At 33.0% G+C, this 21,304-nt stretch overlaps 1 protein-coding gene across 3 annotated transcripts; it reads right to left on the reverse strand.

Annotated features, from left to right (window-relative positions):
• Window positions 1-849: 849 nt before the first annotated feature.
• On the reverse strand, window positions 850-11,963 carry LOC139481977 (sulfotransferase 1B1-like). 3 transcript variants are annotated; one of them, XM_071265548.1, is made up of 6 exons: window positions 11,659-11,963; window positions 8,437-8,640; window positions 5,861-6,184; window positions 5,194-5,294; window positions 2,618-2,780; window positions 850-1,563 (listed from the first exon to the last, which is right to left on the reverse strand). In XM_071265548.1, exons 2-6 carry the CDS (start codon window positions 8,630-8,632, stop codon window positions 1,439-1,441), a joined length of 909 nt encoding a protein of 302 aa, XP_071121649.1. In that variant the 5' UTR covers window positions 8,633-8,640; window positions 11,659-11,963; the 3' UTR covers window positions 850-1,438. The 3 variants fall into 3 exon arrangements, with proteins under 3 accessions (XP_071121649.1, XP_071121650.1, XP_071121651.1); XM_071265549.1 differs by lacking the exon at window positions 11,659-11,963 and adding an exon at window positions 11,225-11,336; XM_071265550.1 differs by lacking the exon at window positions 11,659-11,963 and having other exon boundaries at window positions 8,437-8,755.
• Window positions 11,964-21,304: the final 9,341 nt, after the last annotated feature.

Raw genomic sequence — 21,304 nt, forward strand, 5'->3', positions numbered from 1 at the left:
TATAGCGTAATCGTCAACTCTTTGCATTTTTAGGTTTCTGACACCTGTCATTTGTTTGGCTAAATCGTCACCTCTTGCAATTACTAGGTTTCTGTCACCGGTTGTGTTGTCATGTGATTGGATGATTATCAGTATGTTGTCCTAAATACCTTGAGCAAAAGCACAGGTCGAACCCTCTCTATCAGTTACGAACATTTACTTTTGAGTTCCCAAGGTATAATTTCATGACACCAAATATGAAAGGAATTACCAAAACCCTTTTACGTAGCAGTATACACGTATGACAATAACTCATAGATTACACAGTTTCCAAGTGTGGAATCAGTTGTGCAAACGATGTGGGAAATGACCGGAAGGATCTAAAAAATACAAATTTACCATGAATGCTATGCTAACAACTTATGAAAGTACTTTTAGTAACAGACTTGATTAACGAATATGACTTAGGAGAGATTGAAACATAGAAGTATTAAGTTCGTTTTATCCCGTCACACTTTGTATGCGCCTTTCCAAAGTCATGATCGAGAGCCTTTGATCCATTACAGACGACTGATTACTATTTTTCTAAGTATTCGTGTTTCGTTTATTGCGTTTGCATTAACAAGGCAGTTGGTTATTTCGTTTCAACTAATTAACATTTTGCCAAGAATTGACCTTCCACATCTGACTTTACGGTATGGGTTTTGTTCATTGTTGAAATCCATACAGTTGCATGCTGTTGCTAACCATCACATCACACATACATGTGTGGATAGTTGTCTTATTTGAAATCAAATCATATCTAAATATAAAAAGTATATTTATGTGAAACTAAAATTAATATATTTATTAATGAAATGCATATTTATACACCGAGGAGTTGAAGGCATATAAACAATACAATACAAATATATGCACAATGCAAACATTATAAAATATCAAAAATCATATATGTATAGCGGTACTGTAGTAAAACAAGTAATAATGCATGTGTTGTGTCCACTCTCCTCAGTCCAAATAACTTTTTAAAAACGGAACAGAAAGCTGCATAATATCAAATGAAGACAGAAGTAATTCTACTCTATTTTTGTCAGATAATTCTGGAAAAATACTATTTATGTCTGACATGAAGATTTATTAAATTTACATGTTAAGAAAAAGTGGGTTTCATCTTCAACTTCATTAATATTACAGTTTTTACAATTTCTATTTTATGATGATTCTGTCATTCAATCTCATAGTTCTTGCCTTTGACACTATAATAACATCCATAATGATTGCTGATCTCTATATTTTGTTGACTCGTATCCACGTACGTTTCTATTTTCCTCAATTAAATCTAGACATCGCCGTACAACATTTTATTGTTTTTATAGCTTTATACCTGTCTATGTTAAAACAAACTTGCCATGTCACATCACTTGGAAAAGGACTGTTCCTACATTTTTTATTTTTTTTTCTAACAAATGATACTTTGTTCAAAAGAAAGTGTGTATGAACTGTCCTTAAATCTTTCTGTGTACTGTACATCAAACCGCTCATTTTGTGCTACTGTAAAATGATTTTTCCAGTCTCCTATTTCCCCTGAAACAGAATTATTGGAAAATCATATCCATACTAACTATGACAAGGAGCACTTTGCCTTTAGTTTTATTTTTTGAATTGTATGTCATCGATTAAGCTTTGGTAGTAACGTTTGGATTTTTAAAAATGTAAAAATCGAAAAAAAAGTCGTATGGTTAGTTCTTATTGAGCTTTTCCTTTTTTTAGGTGCAAGTATATTTTAAACATCAATGTCTATATATTTTTGCAAGTTTATCAAAACAAAATTGATTAAATAACCTTCGTGGTTGTCACAGCTTTGACTTACGTATACGTAGACAGTTTTGACATAAGTATGGAATCCCGATAGTTTTGAATGTAAATGTCGGTTAAACAAGTAATGTGAATTTACATTTCAGCAAATAGTCGGCATTCAAATAAGTACTGACTTGGCACCCATGATGGCAAATGAAGGTTTAATTTGATCTGGAGCCGAATTCATGCATTGACTTTTTAAATAAAGACAAAATGAAAAGGCATCTTGTAAGTGTTTAAGCTTCACGTTAAGATATATAGGTGATGTTAGTCCTATTACTCAATAACCCAATTTTCATCGAATACATGTAAAAATGTATACATGTATCATACAAAACAGTGCGCTCGACATTAAGGTACTATTGAAAATAAAATACCTTCTTTAATTTAGTATGTATATTTCGGTCTTGAAACTGACAAAAAATGACGAATTTAAACTGGGATCTATGGTAAACGTTGCTATTTTAGTTTTTAAATTGCAAACTCCCTAATAATGATCTATAGTAACAACCCATCTTCCCCATTAAGTTGTGTTTACAATTACTTAGTAATTACAATAGGGAGTTTGGTTAATGCATAGCTTAAGATGAAATCAGTCCCTTTAATTCCTTTCTTTATCATCTTCAAATCACTAGCAACCTAATCCGGTATTGTACAGCAGGATAGAAAAAAGCAAAATCGTAAGGAATTTTGAAATTAAATTAAAAGGTTATTTTACTAATTTGATTGTTAAAACAATGCAAATTTTGTAATCTCTGTGTACTATCTTACATTATCTTACCCTTTCTATATATGAAGCCTTTTCCAGAAACTACTTTCGTGAGATCTAGTTTATTTTGCTGCATATTATTAAAGGACGTTGTTCCGGCAATATTTTCTATAGTCTTTTCGGTGCATGGTATACCTAGGAAATTAGCCAATCGCTGTATCTCTCTTTTACTATCCTAAATAGAATCAAATAAAACTTCATTAAAGCTAACACATTGATACCACGTGACTTTATCTGTAAAGTCCAATGTTTTGCCTGTCATATTATGTTAATCAAAAGGTCATTTAAGGGGGTATCCAACACTTTGACTAAAACAGACTTGGCTCCTTTAATTTTCATAAAGTTTTGACAAAATATTTACTTTGACCAGTTTACAAAAATATGAAAATTTCTAGAGATTTGAACCGCACAATTTACAGGAATAATTTGGTTGGCTGTATAGCAGTTTGACAAACACTAATTTTGATCGTTCAAAAGCTTGATTTCTGCTTACTAATACTACAGGATTAAAACGCTCAACTGTTTCTTTTAAGACTTTACTTATTTAGGTGTTCTGTTACCCCTTAAGATAAAACGTCATTTGGTTTCTGGTGTATATATAAAAAAGAAGATGTGGTATGATTGCCAATGAGACAACTATCCACAAAAGACCAAAATGACACAGACATTAACAACTATAGGTCACCGTACGGCCTTCAACAATAAGCAAAGCACATACCGCATAGTGAGCTATAAAAGGCCCCGATAAGACAATGTAAAACAATTCAAACGAGAAAACTAACGGCCTTATTTATGTAAAAAAAAATGAACGAAAAACAAATATGTAACACATAAACAAACGACAACCACTGAATTACAGGCTCCTGACTTGGGACAGGCACATACATAAATAATGTGGCGGGGTTAAACATGTTAGCGGGATCCCAACCATTCCCCTAACCTGGGACAGTGGCATAACAGTACAACATAAGAACGAACTACATGTATAAAAATCAGTTGAAAAAGGCTTAACTCATCAGATGGACAAAAATACAAATGGACGTGGCCCGGTACTTATACATCCCGACACAAAAAGACACAATGAACAGATCTGAGAGTACTCGCAGTTATCTGACAGCTAGTTCAAAGCCACTAACAACTAATAAAAAAAAATCATGCAACTAAGACTAAATTATCGATCCATACACATCCAACATCAAATGGATTTAGTGTAAAAACGTCATAAACAGCCAGAGAAAAGCATGACCTTGTGCAATGCCAAGTTACAGGTATCGACAGATTGTAGATCCATGAATATGTATATACATATAACATACTAATACGAATATTTAGTTAGCTTTTAATTTACTGATAACAAAATCAATATTTATACCAATAAAATAATATTCAATGATCTTATTACAGTCTTGAATAGGTAACCTTTTAGAAAAAGTTTATTTAAAGGAGCGACAAGTTTACATGGATCATTTCTAAATTTCCGGGCACGGTTAACAACATTTCCGTAAAAATGAGGATGTGCTATCCCGTTTGAAATAAGTTTTCTACAGGTACAACCAAACTTCAAAACCAATCTTTATATCTATGCAAAAATTTAGTAAAGGTTTTAAGTAATTTATGGTAACGATATCCCTGGTTTAATAATTTACCAGTAATACATAGGTTGCGTTCGTTAAAATCAAAAACGTCACAACAGACACGGGCATAGCGAACAAGTTGTGAAATAAAAACACCGTAAGATGGTGCCAAAGGAACATCACCATTTAAAAATGGAAAATTAACAATAGGGAACGAAAAATCGTCTCTTTTGTCGTAAATTACTTATTACATTGGAGGGTTGAGATCTCACAAAACATGTTAAACCCCGCCGCAGTTTTTGGCCTGTCCGAAGTCAGGAGTCTGGCCTTTGTTAGTCAGTTTTTATTTATTTTTTTATTTTAGTTCATTTATATGTTTTGAATTTTAGTGTGACGTCCATTTTCACTGAAGTAGTACACGTTTTTGTTCAGGATCCTTCTGAAGCCGCCTCCGGATGCGAGATTTTTTTGCTGTGTTGAAGACCCATTGGTGGCCTCGGACTGTTTTATGCTTTTTGGTCGGGTTGTTGTCTCTTTGACACATTCCCCATTTCAATTCTCTATTTTATTATTACATTGACAATCAAATCACAACCATTCTGCTTTAATCTGAAATTACCTTTTTGTTTCGGAAGACTTGTACGCTTGGTGTGTAAATTATGTTTAACCACCTGCTTGAGCTGTTAATAAGAGCAGCAGTACCTAGATGTAAAACGTTTTTGACTGTAAAAGAGAGGAGAGGGATAACAAAAGGACATCCAAACTCACAAGTTGAAAATAAACTGACAACGCCATGGTTAAAAAGAAAAAGACAACTAAACAACAGTACACAAAACACAACATAGAAAAATAAAGACTGAGCAACACGAACCCAACCAAAAATAGGGGGTGATCTCAGGTGCTCCGGAAGGGTAAGTATATCCTGTTTCACATGTGGTACCCGTCTTGTTGCTCATGTGCGTATTGGAATAAAAATGCACATAATGGAAATGATTGCATTATGTCAAAAAAGACCTTTTTCATTTCTTCGAAGTAGCAAGTAAATATCATGCCAGGAAAATCTTTCTCTGCTTGTTCCATTTCTTTCTCATAATTGTACCATGATCCATAGGCACCTACAATTGAATAACATAGTTTTAACAATCTAATTCTACCGATAAGAATCGAAAATACTCTTCCATAGAAATGAGAAAAATAGCAAAAAAATAGTGAACAAAATTTAACATGACATACAATATAGAAACGTGTTCATGATTGATAATAATATTCTGAACTAAATATGTAGTCTGGCTTCTTTTCCATGTTGCAGTCTCTTTGACGTATATCACCGCTTTATAATTAGTCTGAACATGTATGAAATATTTCTCACTGGACGACAAGCAACCAACAATCAATCAATTAATCTCATTTTATTCATAAAACAAGATTAGTACAAATACATAGATTTTCTTTTTTTCAGTTTAACTATGTGGATCATTTGAATAAATGCCACGATAAATTAGTTTTTTTCGTGATTTTGAATGCTGGTAACTCACATTTGTCAATCAATTAATCTCATTTTATAATGTTTATTCATATCACAAGATTCTACATTTTTTTATCAGTTTGAATGTAGGAATGATTTAAATAAATGCCCGGATACATTTATTTCTTTTCATGATTTTGTATGCTGGTAACTTACATTTGTCTGACATCCACATTTCGAAAAAATCATCCCAGGATCCAGTAAAGTCCAGTACGGGGTCACTCTCTGCGTGATAATAAAACGAGACACAGACATCTTTCGGGTTTCTAATGATATGAATAATCTTGCATCTATTTTCGATATGCTTCTTTGGTAGATATTTAAATGAACAATGAGTATTAAGTAACCTTGGTGATGGCAGTGCATCTAAGACTGAGAGATCAGGAATAACTTCTAACATCGTCGAAATTTTGCTACTGGTATCCAGTTCTGTTTTATTTCTTATTAACATATTGGTAACTTCATTAACCCAATGCGTTCCTTTGGAGTAAAAAAACACTGGAAAATTAACAAGTATAAATACAGGTATTATTAAATTAATTCGTATAATAGGAATCGATCGTTTTTGTTATTAAGACAATTGTGAACGTGCCCTTCCCAAGTCCGGAAGCTCATCATGTGTCGTGTTTAGAATGAAATTCAAAACAGTGTGGCTGTGGCCATTGATTGACACATCAAATTCATCCATTGACTGGGACAATTTACGTGAACGTTTGTCTGTAACGACCACTGTTCACGACGTACCTACGATAGACATTTAATGTGGGGTCACCACAGGTTTCTTAACGCCTTTAATTATAAAATAATTCGAAAAATTAATCAGGAATAACCTTTATGTTTTGATTTATATAATTGATATAAATCAAAACATCGCGTTATTTTTTATTAATTTATCGAATTACTTTATTAAGGTGTTGAGAACCTTTGGTGACCCCATAGTTTAAGTGTCTTTAAAAAGTACATAGTGAGAAGTGGTCGTTACATACAAACGTTCACCTAAATTGTCCCAGTCAATGGATGAATTTAATGTGTCAATCAATGGCCACAGCCACACTGTTTTGAATTTCATTCTAGTTATATCTTAGAGAGTTTGTCGTGAGAAATTAGCCGTTTCAGAATATAATGCATTCTGGGTAATTTCATTGTCCGTACCCCAAAATGAAAACAACGTCACCTCATTGGTTGAATTTCAATTGTTTGGGACGTTGTTAGCCAATCACAGCATTTTGGTGTACGCTTTTGAAAATATTACCCAAAATGCTTAAGATTCTGAAACGGCGAATTGGTGCTGACGTTTGATTTTTGGTAGCCTATTTTGATCTTATTCACATCTTGTCTAGAACCGGGTGTATTAGAGCCTGATAAATAGTTTACACAATTTAATTTTTGATTGTTACCATGGTTACAGACGGATATTTGTTCTCTAAATTTCTTTTGTATTTTGTTTAGTTGTTAGGTGACTGACTACTGACAAATACTATGCAACTTCTTTTACATAAAAAATAAACAATTATAATGAATATTAATGAATGATAACTGTAATATTTAAGTGGTCAGAAAATGGTGATATTTGATAGATAATTAGAAACCAGATACGTACTGCTATATATATAAATACGTGCGTAAAAAGATAAATACTTTTTTTAAATCAATTTTGCACGGTGAAATGCGCATCTGGCACTGGTGCAGCAAAATTGGTGCTGTTTATAGTATTACTATCACTGCTGTTAGTCCCCTAGAGTATTACCAGTAGCCAAAACTTCGGTACTGGTATGAAAATACGGATAGTAATATTGTTTTGATTGAAATTTACTGTTATAAAATTTTAGAAATCATTCAAAATTAAGGAATATATCTCCCTCATCATGCTCATGTAAAGCCTTGATTCATTGTCCGGTTTTGGCTATTCTGTAGGTCGTTTCGGTGGATTAGCTTTTCAACGTTTGTATTAGGTTTTGGATTTTTAAATATTTTGGCTTCGAGCATCACTGAAGAGACATGAATTATTGAAATGCGCATCTAGTGCAGTAAATTAGAACCGTTTATATTATTGTGTAATTCTCGAACACATACTCACATTTATAACGTTTTCATATTGTGCGCACAAAATTGTCGTTCTAGTGTTTTATGAAATAAAAATGTGTGTAGTTTGTTTTAATGCGAGACATTAACATCCGCATGTTATCGATTTGATGATTAACAATCAGTTATGACAGTATTCTAGCCGAAGAAATGAAACTCTGCATTCTTTAAATTGCTTGAATTTATAAAGTTTACCGTAAACGATTCTATTGCGCATAATCTTTTGGGAGATATATATATATATATATAATATAGTGCGCTAAAACTAACTAATGCAGTAAAATAGGTCATTAAGATACAGAAAAGAGAAATTATGGGCAAAAACAAAGAATGAAGAAAAAATGGCTCAAAATTACAGAAAACGGAAATAAAGACAAAGGGAATTTAACTTATGACATGTACATGTATGATAGGCAAAAAATAGTATGTGATTTTCAGATGGTCTGAAAAAGCTCTAATTTATATATTAAAAGCTATTTTCTTTAATGTAGATTCATTTGATTTCGTGGGTACCAATTTTCGTGGATTGCGGAAAACTTGAATTTATGTGGATATTTGATTTCGAGTTTGTCCTGTACCCATGACATCCACGAAAAATTGTACCCAACGAATAATAATGAATCAAAAGTATGGTGTTTTAATACTATTACCTGATTTTGGATATGTGCAGATCATAATATCTGAATCTCTAGACTGAATTTCCTTTATGTTTTGTAAAGCTTTCTCTACTCCCTTTGTTCTTATTGAAATTACAGCCGGAAATCGAACCCCTTCAAACTCTGGTAATGGAATAGGTTTCATGGTATTTCTCAGTTCCTTGAGTTTCTCCAAATTCAGATCCATCATTTACAAAACTTAAAATTAATAAAAGCAGACTTTTGGTTGCATTTGGTCTCTTGTGGAGAGTTGCCTCATTGGCAATCCAACCACATCTTCTTATTTTCTTTTTTAAATGCATTTCATACTAAATAAAAATTGCATAATAGTTACAATGGTTGCCATTGAAAATTATATTCAATAGGACTTAATAATAATATAGTACAAATATAAAATGATCTTGGAGTGGCCATGATTTTTATAAAATCGTTCAGATGTTTGACACCTCTATGAGTTTTGTTTCAGAAGACAACAATCGAAAACATTTTATTTCTAAGTAGGACAGCTTTTTTACTAACAATTTATCAAGCAACTTATCATTAAACAAATAAAGGCAACAGTAGTATACCGGTGTTCAAAAGTCATAAATCGATTGATAGATAACAAATCCGTGTTACAAACTAAAACCGAGGGAAACACACATCAACTATAAGAGGAAAACAAAGGAACAACAGCCACATTGAAGTACAAAAAAACAAAAACAAACGCCAACATACACAGAAACGAACTATTTGATAACAAATGCCATATTCCTGACTTGGTACAGGACAAACTATTTGTAAATGAAAACCATACTATAAAACATCTGTCTGAAATAAATTACAACAATGTAGAATCTATAAAATATCTCCGAAAATAAAAATATAGAAAACGTAACAAAACGGTATTGCGCCAGATGCGTAAGATGCGTTTTCACATATAAACTGTTATTATCGTAGCCACAATATTCCTTTCTCTTTTCCTTGAATCTGACATCAGCAAACGGCACTTTCCACCGGATCTGTACTTACCATGACCAATACGAGGGGAGCTACATTTCTGGACCTTTTATAACTGACTATACGGTATGTTTTTTTCTCATTGTAGACCTAAATTTCTTACAACCACGTAATTTGAACACTGGTGGATAGTTTTCTCACTGCCAATCATACCACAACTCCGTCTTTTCATATCATATCTGGAAGTCAGTAGAAAAAATTAAAGAGGGTTGGTTTTCGCATGGACCATCTATATTTACAAAGTGACCTACATTTGTATACAGTGTGCTGTAAAAGGTGAAAGTTCCGAAATTTTTGAGATATTCTATGTTGCGAGAATTGTGACGATATACTGTAGGTCAGAGATATAAACTTGTATTTTGAAGTATGATAGCGTTGTTCGTATGCAGTATTTCCTAAATAAAGTCGAAATGGTTAAGTTATCTACCATTTTTTTTTTTAAAGTTGTAATCTCTGTCCTGCATTTTTATTTTTTCACTCTATCCTGTCGGCTTTTCTTTATTAGTTTATCCTTATTTTTTGTTTACACAATTGTCATCCTGCTCCATTTTTTTTGGCAAAGTTGCTCATCCTGACATTTTTTTTTACTCAAAACTCCTGTCCTGCCTTTTTTTTTCAAAGAAGTAGGCCCGGTTAGACCCCTTTTTGGCCCCAAACTATCGATTTTTAACAAAGTGTTAAAAATGTAAACTGTTAGCTATATTTGGAAAGTAAAATACTGTTGTTACATAAACATTCTAGTTTTTGACAATACAATGCATCAGATACTAGCATCATTAACTGAAACAAAATTATCCTAGCCCCCCCCCCCCCCCCTAAAAATCAAATGGTAACTCCCTAATATTGCATTTTTGTCCGTTGTTCCACAATCGCAATAGACTTTTTTCATGTAACCAAATTGTGACTCCTGAATTTATAATTTTTAGACAGGATACCTACTCTGTGTTAGGACATTCAGGTCTTTCGTCTTTGGTCAAGTAGAAACAACGTAAAGAATGAGAATAAAGCTTTCAATCTGTACATTTTTTTTTGTTGTTGTTTGGGGGGGGGGGGGGGCATTAACTGTTTTATGTTTTCTATACACGCGATAAAATCATCGAAGAAAATTAAATTTTCTCCCCAAATTGCACCGATTAGGTAACCTGTCGAAAAATTATATAATCCGGGGTCAACAGTCGGTAATATGCAATACGTCTATTATAGGGAAAACGATACTATTTATTCTGCCATAGGCGACAATACTAACATTTTCTAATTTTACCACTTTTTATAATAAAAACCTGGATAAAACAGTTATGTGTGGTGTTAGTACTTTATTACTCTATTTTAAAAATTGAAGCCAAATAGTATCATGACCAATTTCCAACGGAGCTTGTTTATGTTATCCATGCCCACCGTCATTTTGCAGCAAATTTATAAAATTTTGAAAGCCTTTTCAAATGATTCTCTAGAAAACATTTCAATAGGTTTAAAATTTATATTGTAAATATAAACGCTGCAGTTATTCATAGATAAATACAAAAAATATATTGTACCCTTACATCCAATCACGGTGCTCCTAAGTTGACTTCCTTCGCCTGTCTTGGGTACACAAAATGCCAACCTAATGCTTGGAAAATGTAATAGTACCGTTTTCCCTATAAATGCATCCAAATACATTTCTAAATTAACAGGTTTACTGTAACATGTGTAACTACTTCCTTGTTCCAAACATACATTTGTTGAATTCCGAAATGTATATGATTTTAAAGATATTATTCTATGTTATAAATGGAATACTCACTTGAAACGAACTCTGAAAACCACTTTGATTAAACAGTCACTTTATATTTTAACCGTGTGCGCGTAGTTGTAACTAATATAAATCTAGCTACATGTACGATCTTACGTTCTACCTAATGAACTTTCAACTTCTTGTTACCTCATTGTAATGTCCTACTGATATGTTTTTTTTTTTATTTCAAATTAAAGCTTTTGTAATCTTTTTCTTTCAACCTGTTCATGTGTGTACATGGGGTACTATGTGTCTTTCCACCTTTCAAACTGTATTTTGTGCATGGTAGTGAATATTTATAAATGATGAATATACACTCAGGCATTACATTGTAGTACGTTGCAATTATATAGTCTATTATGGATACTTTGTGTGTGTTTTTCAGTTTGTTTTTAATGGGTAAATAACTTAACCTAATTTGTTACAATCATGACAATAGATACCTGTTAAAAACAGTGCTGTAAAACGACAAACACTTGTATTTCGATACAGTTTATCAGGCATTCATTGCGTTAACAACATGTGTACTGATAAAACCACACTATTTTACGGAAGCCCAGGACTTCCACAAATATAATTTGAATTCAAGATCACGAATTATAATCGTTAATTATCACGAATTGTATAATTCGTTATCACAGATTAAGTTCCTGAAAACGTAACATCGTAAAAGTAATATAACAATGCTGTTATTATTTTCAATCATTCTAAGGGCAACAGCTACAACAACATGAACAAAATATTCCCCGATAAATCTATTTTTTTAAACATATTTTCAAAACTGTTTTACTTAGAAGATGCAGTTCCTGTGCGTTTCCATCATCACCAGATTATCAGTTTCAATTACAAAGAAATATAAATAACAAAGCACTTATAAATCATATGGCACTTTTCATGATACTTGCAATTTCTAAACGATAACCCCGATTTGGAACTACTAGAAAACTGGGCCCAAAATCAAAAACCTATATACATGTTTAGATTCATCCTATCAAAGAACTCCAAGAATTTATTTTTGTTTTATGAAATCAAACAAAGTTTAATTTTGGAACCATTGGACATCAATGTGGACCAATTTAAATTCAAAATCTAAATACACGGTTAAATTCAGATATTCAAGAACCCCGGGAATTCATTTTTTTTAATCCAACAGTTACGATAGACTCTTCACTATGAGTCAAGTTCACCATTGATCCAAAAAGTGTAACAAAATTTCATAGAAATTATATTATTTGTCTCCTATTTCTCAAAGATTACTTAAAGAAAAAGAAAGAACAACAGCATACAAAAACCTAAGCAAACCAAACTAACCGAATCAATTAAGATATATGAAGAGAGAACTTTATATTGAGGGTGTTCAAACTATGGAACGGCACATGGAAGCTTTGGATTTTTTTCAATATATTAGGATTAGTCCGGGCCCGACGTGACAAAATGTGAAACAATCTAAACAATAAAACAAAAACAAAAACAACTGTAAATTTTTGACAAAACAACAACCTAAATATAAATATGACAGACAGCAATCAGCGACAACCACTTAAGTATACAGGTTCCCGACATGGGAATATGGCGGGCAAATCATAATTTTGAGTGCTTAACTATCCTTAATCTGGGCCATTGGTGTAGCAGCACAACACACACACAGTTTTTCAATTTATTGGAAAATGTTTAACCCATCAAATCTTTTATGAATTAGTTATTTCAAATTATCAACGAAACAACAAGGATCGTATATATATATATAGTCTAGCTTTATTAACAGCACCACTGTAAACATTAGGATGTGATATCCCGTTTGTAATAGCTTCTATACAGAATTGTTTCTGCCGAAGTCTCTGGTTCTCACCGGACACCCCGGTTTCCTCCCCCTATACAAACTGACTTCCTTGAAATATCCAATATTGCTGAAAGTGGCGTTAAACATCAATCAATAAACTAATCAATCAATGATCAAAACCAAATCATAAATATATGAAAGAACTAAGTAAAAGTTTGAAGTAATAATGAAATCCATGACTTAATAATTTACTCGCTATACATAGATTGCGTCTATTTGTCACTAAAACGTCACAATAGACATTTGTATAGAAAACGAGTTGTGAAATATATAAACCATGAGAAGGTAAAGAAGGTGTCAAATGAAAATTAACAACACATCTCTTCTATTTAGAAGATATTACAGTATCGTGAAGTCGAAGTCATTCAGTATGTTGATTATCATGTATTTCACCTTAATAATCTTAAAGCAATAGGAAAACTTGTAAAAGAACGTGATCTTGGAGTTTGCTTTTGCATATAAAGTATGCCTTTTGTTTTTCATTTTACGGTGATCTTCAGGGATTTGTTTTTGTTCATAGATCACGCTTTTTCTGATTCATTTTACAGAAATCATTTGATAAGTTTACTGTGAACATAACTTTACCGAATGTGACCTACCGAATTCGACTATTTACCGGGTTTGTACTAACATGAGCAACACGACTGGTGCCACATGTGGAGCAGGATTTGCTTATCCTTCCGGGGCACCTGGGCTCATCCCTATTTTTGGTTGGGTTCGTGTTGCTTAGTCTTTAGTTCTCTATAATGAGTTTTGTGCATGTACGATTGTCTGTCTGTTTGTCTGTGTCAAAAACATCTCAAAGACGCATACGCAACTCACAAGAATTTCAGAAACACGAGGTACAAAATACTTACAGTCCTATTGTCTGTAATTTTTGTGTGACTAAAATGATTATATACTTTCACTAACTTTGAAACTTTCTGGTTAGATTAAAGTTACACCTCTTAAAATTGTTTGATTTGCACCTTAAAGTTTGCCTTGAAAATCAATATAAAACAATTAAAAACAAATAGCAAATTTTGATTTCTTTCTGTTACGTTCTTTGCTACCTATAAAACCTTTCTGTGTTTATTTCTCTCCAAAAATCAATGTTCATCCTGTTTCGTAACGTCCAATTAAAAAAGGTTATATGCATATCACATGCATCAATTACGTTGAACAAAGAAATCATTTACGGTTACGATAATTAATTAAAAACCAATTGTTCAGAGAACAATTGAAGGTCTTTCCATATCAAAGAAATTTTGATAAGAAGATAGTTGTTCATACTGATACGATAAATAATGGTTTAATCATATTTTTAAGTGATATAAAGGAGACAATATGCTACTTCCGGTGAAATGAATGTCACTTCCGGTCTAATATGATAGCTTCTTTCACACTGATTCCAAAAATATATAGTTTCTATATACTTTTGTATTAAGAATGGGAGATACATGGTCACTTCCGGTTCGTTGGAAGTCATTTTTAGTCTTCAGTAATAAGTTTATGTATCTATATGACAAAATATATGGATTCTGAGTACTTTTATACGAAAAAATTGCAAAAAAGGTTACTTCCGGTTTTCTCAAGGTCACTTCCGGTAGTCATTTTTCAAGGTCATTTGTCATCCAACCTTTTGCACAAGGTCAAATGCCATTAAAATGGACTTAGTTGAAGTTATAATCAAATAACCTCATATCAAGACATTTCAGGGGCACTAACTCCTATTAGATGCTATTTAATTGTATCAGACCAAATGTAACATATCTTCATAACTATATAGCAATCATTTTGCACTTGTTCTTTAATATGTACCTTTTCAAGGGTTGGAGAAAATGCAAACACATGGAAAATTCCGAATTTAGAACTTGACCTTGACCTTTGACCTTGACCCCATTTTCTAATAAAGGGCCTAGGGATCTCAAATAAATACATTCCAGGGTTATACGGTTGACGGTTTATTAGTTAATAACACATATTGAGAAAATAATTTTGTAAAGGTAGATAACTCCTATAAAATTTCATCGAATCGCTTCGATCCAAATAAGCCAAATTTTCCTTAGGATGTAACGAACAATTTATAAAAAGAATTTTGTCGCTATCTTTTTTTGTTACGAAGGAGATGCACTCTAATGATAAACAGTGAATAGGGAGATAACTCTTACAAAGAAAAGTGTTCGGCTTAGCAGGGTTAAATGTAAAAGCGCATAAACTGTACGATACAATATGAAAAATATCTAAGCGACATATTGAGAAACAAACATTTGTCGCAATATCAAAATTAGGCGGAAAAAAAAAAAAAAAAAAAAAAATAATAATCAGAAGAAATACAATAGGTCTTTCCACAGAAAGGTGGAAAGACCTAATTACATCTCTAGATCAAGCTGATTTGAAAAAAAAAGGTTTCATGAACAACTAACCAATGAATTTAAGTGAATGGTGTTAATTGCATATATATCTAAAATATGTGTTTTCTATCAGACTATACAGAATATCTGTCAGAATCAGTTCTAGGGTAGCACTGTCAGAATCAGTTCTAGGGTAGCACTGTCAGAATCAGTTTTAGTATAGCACTGACAGACTGATATCTAAGAATAGCACTGTCAGAATCAGTTCTAGGGTACATTTTTTGTAGCACTGTCAGAATCAGTTCTAAGGTAGCACTGTCAAAAGCAGTTCTAGGGTAACACTGTCAGAATCAGATCTAGGGTTACACTATCAGACTGATATCTAAGAATAGCACTGTCAGAATCAGTTCTAGGGTAGCACTGTCAGAATCAGATCTAGTGCAGCACTATCAGACTGATATCTAAGAATAGCACTGTCAGAATCAGTTCTAGGGTAGCACTGTCAGAATCAGATCTAGTGCAGCACTATCAGACTGATATCTAAGAATAGCACTGTCAGAATCAGTTCTAGGGTACATTTTTTGTAGCACTGTCAGAATCAGTTCTAAGGTACATTTTTTGTAGCACTGTCAGAATCAGTTCTAAGGTAGCACTGTCAAAAGCAGTTCTAGGGTAACACTGTCAGAATCAGATCTAGGGTTACACTATCAGAATCAGTTCTAGTGTAGCACTGTCAGGCTCGGTTCCAGGGTAACACTGTCAGAATTAGTTCTAAGGTAGCACTGTCAGAATCAAATTTCGGCTAGTTCAAAGAGAATAGGCCTCTATTTTTCTTCGATAAGGATTTTGAATTGATCAGTCAACATTTGCTTAACTGCTATAGCTATTTTTGTGATATCACTGTCACTAATTGGTTGGTAGCTGCCATGCTATCAGTAGAGCTATCAAGGTCAGTACTTCTGGTAAGATTTTTTTTTATGGAAATCTGTGTATTTTGGGGGGATGGCCTGGCTGAGTTTCTACGTCTTCGCTTTTTTGTATTTATGGAATCAGTATAGGACACAAATATATTATATCTCAAGTTTGGATTTTAATGATGGACACTCGAATGGTACTGTTAAAACATTATACCTGTTCAATGTCACATCTTAGTTTTACGTTAAATATGATTCAAAATTTATATAGTTGATGTCCGTAACGTACAAACACTGAACCAAAGGCACTCAAGCATGTTAAAGTCACACATGGAAGCTGTTATCCTAAAAATCACAAGTCATATTTATTATCAGAGCTTCAAAAACGTTTGTTTCCTTTCAGACATGCGCAATCAAACCTCAGTTCAAAGGTAGCACTGTCAGACTCAGTTCTAGGGTAGCACGGTCAGAATCAGTTCTAGTGTAGGACTTTCAGAATCAGTTCTAGGGAAGCATTGTCAGAATCAGTAATAGGGTAAAACTGTCAGAATCAGTTCTAAGGTAGCACTGTCAGAATCAGTTCTATGATAGCACGGTCAGACTCAGTTCTAGGGTAACACTGTCCGAATAAGTTCTAGGGTAGCACTGTCAGACTCAGTTCTAGGTAAGAACTCTCAGAATCAGTTCTAGGGTAACACTGTCAGACTCAGTTCTAGGGAAGCACCGTCAGAACCAGTTCTAGGTTAGCACTGTCAGACTCAGTTCGAAAATAACATTGTCAGATTCAGTTCTAGGATAGATGTAGCACTGTCACAATCAGAAAATATGTATATTTTATTTGAAGTTGAATTGTATTTAATTGCTTTCATGTTCCGATACCAGATCTTTCACGATCCAATAGCAATGCTTGACCACCGTTACTTACTCTTTCGTGGTCATTTTTCTCGATATACCGATGGAAAGCCGCGAGTAAACGAACAGCACAACGAAAGTGGCAGAGTGAAATTTAACTTAATTTGACAAAGCATGTTTCTTTTAAGTTATTCAACATTAATGATTATGTTAATTAAAAGGTATTTTTTTCTGAAAATGAAACTTTACAGCTGCTGTTAAACCTTCTGCACACACTGTTCGTGAATTATTCTAATTATTAATTCTAATAATTTCTTATTATTTTAAAAAAATCAGAAACTTGTTGTTTGTTTATTTATCATTCTTTATTAGAATACATGATTTAGCTAATTTACCTTACCATATCGGGAAATAAATTTTTAGTCGGATCTTAACACGTACTTGTGATTTGTTTAAAACCGGTTTTGAAAAAATAAACGAAGAAATGTCGAAATGTTCAGGACTTAATTAAATCCGTATTTCGGTAAGATGGTGCAAGCATACGATTTTTATTGCGTCTTACACTTTGAGAAGCGAATAATCTTTATCTACTCTAATTAAATATTGTGTAAAAACGTTAATTATGAGCTATGAAAGTCAAGTGGCTCGAGCATTTTTCTGAGGAAGTTTAAAAAAATTGTGAAGAAATATTCTTACGGTGGGTTAGCTTTCATCAGTCTTCACTATCTATAGATTAACAACTCTTGGTTATATTTATAATTTAGAATCATCATTGAAGGTGGAGCACGATTGCACAGTTAATTAATATATTGATGTACCATTTGTATGCAAGAGTGACATACCGTTGTATTATGTGCAAATTCGAAACAGTTATGCGAGTATTGTCTCCCTAAAACAGGTTCATTATTTTATAATTAAGTTTAGGTTTCTGATATATAATTTCAGTTTTTTGTTATTGGTGTATCAAAAACATTGATGTACGAATATAATTTTATAAATTTGAAACGTTTAAAATGAATACATACCAATATAAAAAACCGTTCACCATTTTTGAAAATGACTGAATGAAAATCGAATTATTTATCTTCCCTTAACGATATATTGATTTGGAAATGAACCAGAGTTATCTAATGGTAATCACAGAGAGGGACTAGCAAGCAATTTCTAATTGTAGCTTATTCAACGTTAAAACAATGTTCCACTATAAACGAATATTACTTTATACAAATATAAGTACTTTGTTTGCTAAATCTACAAATTTTATTAGATATTATGATTTTTTATTGCAATAGAGTAATATGCTACGTTGTGTTTCTTTTTGTTTATTTTCTCTAATATTTGAGTGTGAATTCACATTACTATAAGACGTGTCACGGTACTTTTCTATTCATGTATTGAGTTTTGATGTTATATTTGTTATTCTCATCGGATTTTGTCTAATGCTTAGTTCGTTTCTGTGTGTGTTACATTATAATGTTGTGTCGTTGTTCTCCTCTAATATTTAATGCGTTTCCCTCAGTTTTAGTTTGTTACCCCGATTTTTTTTTCATCAATTTATAAGTTTTGAACAGCGGTATACTACTGTTGCCTTTTTTTTATGGTTTAAAACATCAGTATAAAATTTTGCTTTGAATTTTCTTTTCTATTAGGTATTTAACCTTGTTTCACAAAAAATATAGTTATATGTATCTTTTTTCTTATGATAATAATGCAGTTTTTTCATGCCTTCTTAATTTCATCATTTATCCACTCATTGTGGTAGGCATGTTTAACTCGCTTTTTTCATTCGCTCTCTCACTGTTTCACTCACTCTCGCACACCACACTCTCTCATTCTCGCACACAATCTCTCATTCACGAACTATCTCATCAACGCACTCTCTCATTCACCCAATCACTTCTCATTCACCCACGCACTCTTCTCTCATTCACCCACTCACTCTCTCATTCACCACTCACTCTCATCTCTCATTCACCTACTCACTCTTACCCACTCACTCTCTCACTCTTACCTACTCTCTCATTCACCTACTCACTCTCTCATTCACCTACTCACACATCCATGCAACCACTCACTCTCGCGTTCACCCATTCACCCACTCACTCTCTCATTCACCCACCCACTCTCATTTCTCATTCACCCACTCTTATCTCTCATTCACCCACCCACTTCACCCACCCACTCTCATCTCTCATTCACCCACTCTCATCTCTCATTCACCAATTTACTCTCTCGCACACTCACTCACTCATTCACCAGATCACACTCTCTTATTCACCCACTCTCACCCACCCACTCTCATCTCTCATTCACCCACTCTCATCTCTCATTCACCCACTCAGATCTCTCGTTCCTCCCACTCTCTCGTTCTTCCACTCTCTCGTTCTTCCACTCTCAACTCTCGTTCTCCCACTCTCGTTCACCCACTCTCATCTCTCATTCACCACTCTCATCTCTCATTCACCCACTCATTTACCCACTCACTCTCTCATCCATCCATCCATAGACTGAAATGTCACCTTTCCGTTGACATCATTCTGGGCATTTTTACAACCCATTAGGTCTATTCCCAAAGGTTCAGTGTGTGTCTGGCTGAGGCAAAGCTTATGTTCTACTCCGCTGTGAGTTAACACAGTATATCGGAGAACACCATTGTCCACCAGTATGTGGGAAAGGTCGGCATCCTCACCTTCAGTTATACTTCATTAGGGGAGGAGCAAAATCAATAAGGTGACGTGAAATACTATATTTCAAACAATATTATGTATGCTTTGGTATATTTGCAATTGATTTCATGCAGTTTAATTTTCCTGAAGAAACTTTGTGTAGTGTTGCTATTATCTGCATGATGATTGTTTAGCGTCTGTTTACTTTTAAAACTTGATTTACTGAATATATTTTGAATGATGTGTAATTGAGAAAATTACAAATAGCCATATTAAAGGGAAGTAAGTACATTTTGTTAATGTAAATTAGTATATACCAGTCAACAAAAGAAAAGATACGCAAGTTTGAACTCCAATTTATCATTAAATATAATAAATATGAAAAACTGATATCTTATCCAATGAAAAACATTCATTCACAAATCAAATGCATATGATTAACAGAATCGGAGCAAATTGGAAAATTAGAAAATACTGAGTTACATGTATTGAACACAGGGGAAAATTTTATTCAGCGGGAAACGATGACAATTTCAAAAATGAGTATTCAGTTTTCAAATATTTCCAAATGCATTCAAAATTTGAGGTTCATATATCGATTTATTATTTTTTTTGGTTAAAATTACGGTTTTTAAAATTACAAAGATTAAAATAAAAAATGTTCGCGTTTTGCTTCAAATCAATGGTTTTAATACGAAAATAACACTCTGTTAAAAGACCAATTTGGCAGTTGTTTACCTTGGAACATTGTGTACTATATATCAAGTTTCAGTATTAACAAATGTCGGGGGAAAGTCCATATTTCATTCTTTAAACTCCTTAATTTTTACCAGCAAACACTTTTCAAACCTCAAAATGTTTAGTGGCAAATTTTCCTTACTAGATTATTTTTCGAATTGTCTTTGTTTACATTAGTGATGCTTCAGATTTACATGTACATGTATATCATAAATACATAAATAGATGTTTATGTCACTCGTAAAAGAGTTATGAGAGACATCATTCTATAAATAGTTAACCGGTCAAAACGAAAGAGAATTTCATTTAAAACAGCCCATACTTGATGTGTATAAAGTTAGCAGCCGGTTCGTTATTCGATATTCGATATTCAATATCCAAACGGCTGCAAGCAGTCGGTTGAGTCGGTTGGATATTCAAAATTTTGTTTAAAATCATGACAAAAGTGTAACAATACTTAATAACATTAAAAGCATGATTTTCATAGTTAAGAGAACTGATAAGATACGTAGGAAAACGTTTCATGACCTCTACAAGCAAGCCTATCGTAAGTTCTCGTTGTTCTCGAATATAAACCCTTTTCTAACTTGCATATATTCGTCTTTATGTAATAAAGATGTGTGTCAATAAAAAAAAAAATTAAAGATGTAACTTTATATACGATGTTTCTTAAAACAAAAACAAAAACCGATAACTCTTGAGACATTTAGGAATATAAATAAAAATATTTGGAGCGCCCAAAACAT

This window comes from Mytilus edulis, chromosome 7 (assembly GCF_963676685.1).
Source record: "Mytilus edulis chromosome 7, xbMytEdul2.2, whole genome shotgun sequence".
NCBI lineage: Eukaryota > Metazoa > Mollusca > Bivalvia > Mytilida > Mytilidae > Mytilus > Mytilus edulis.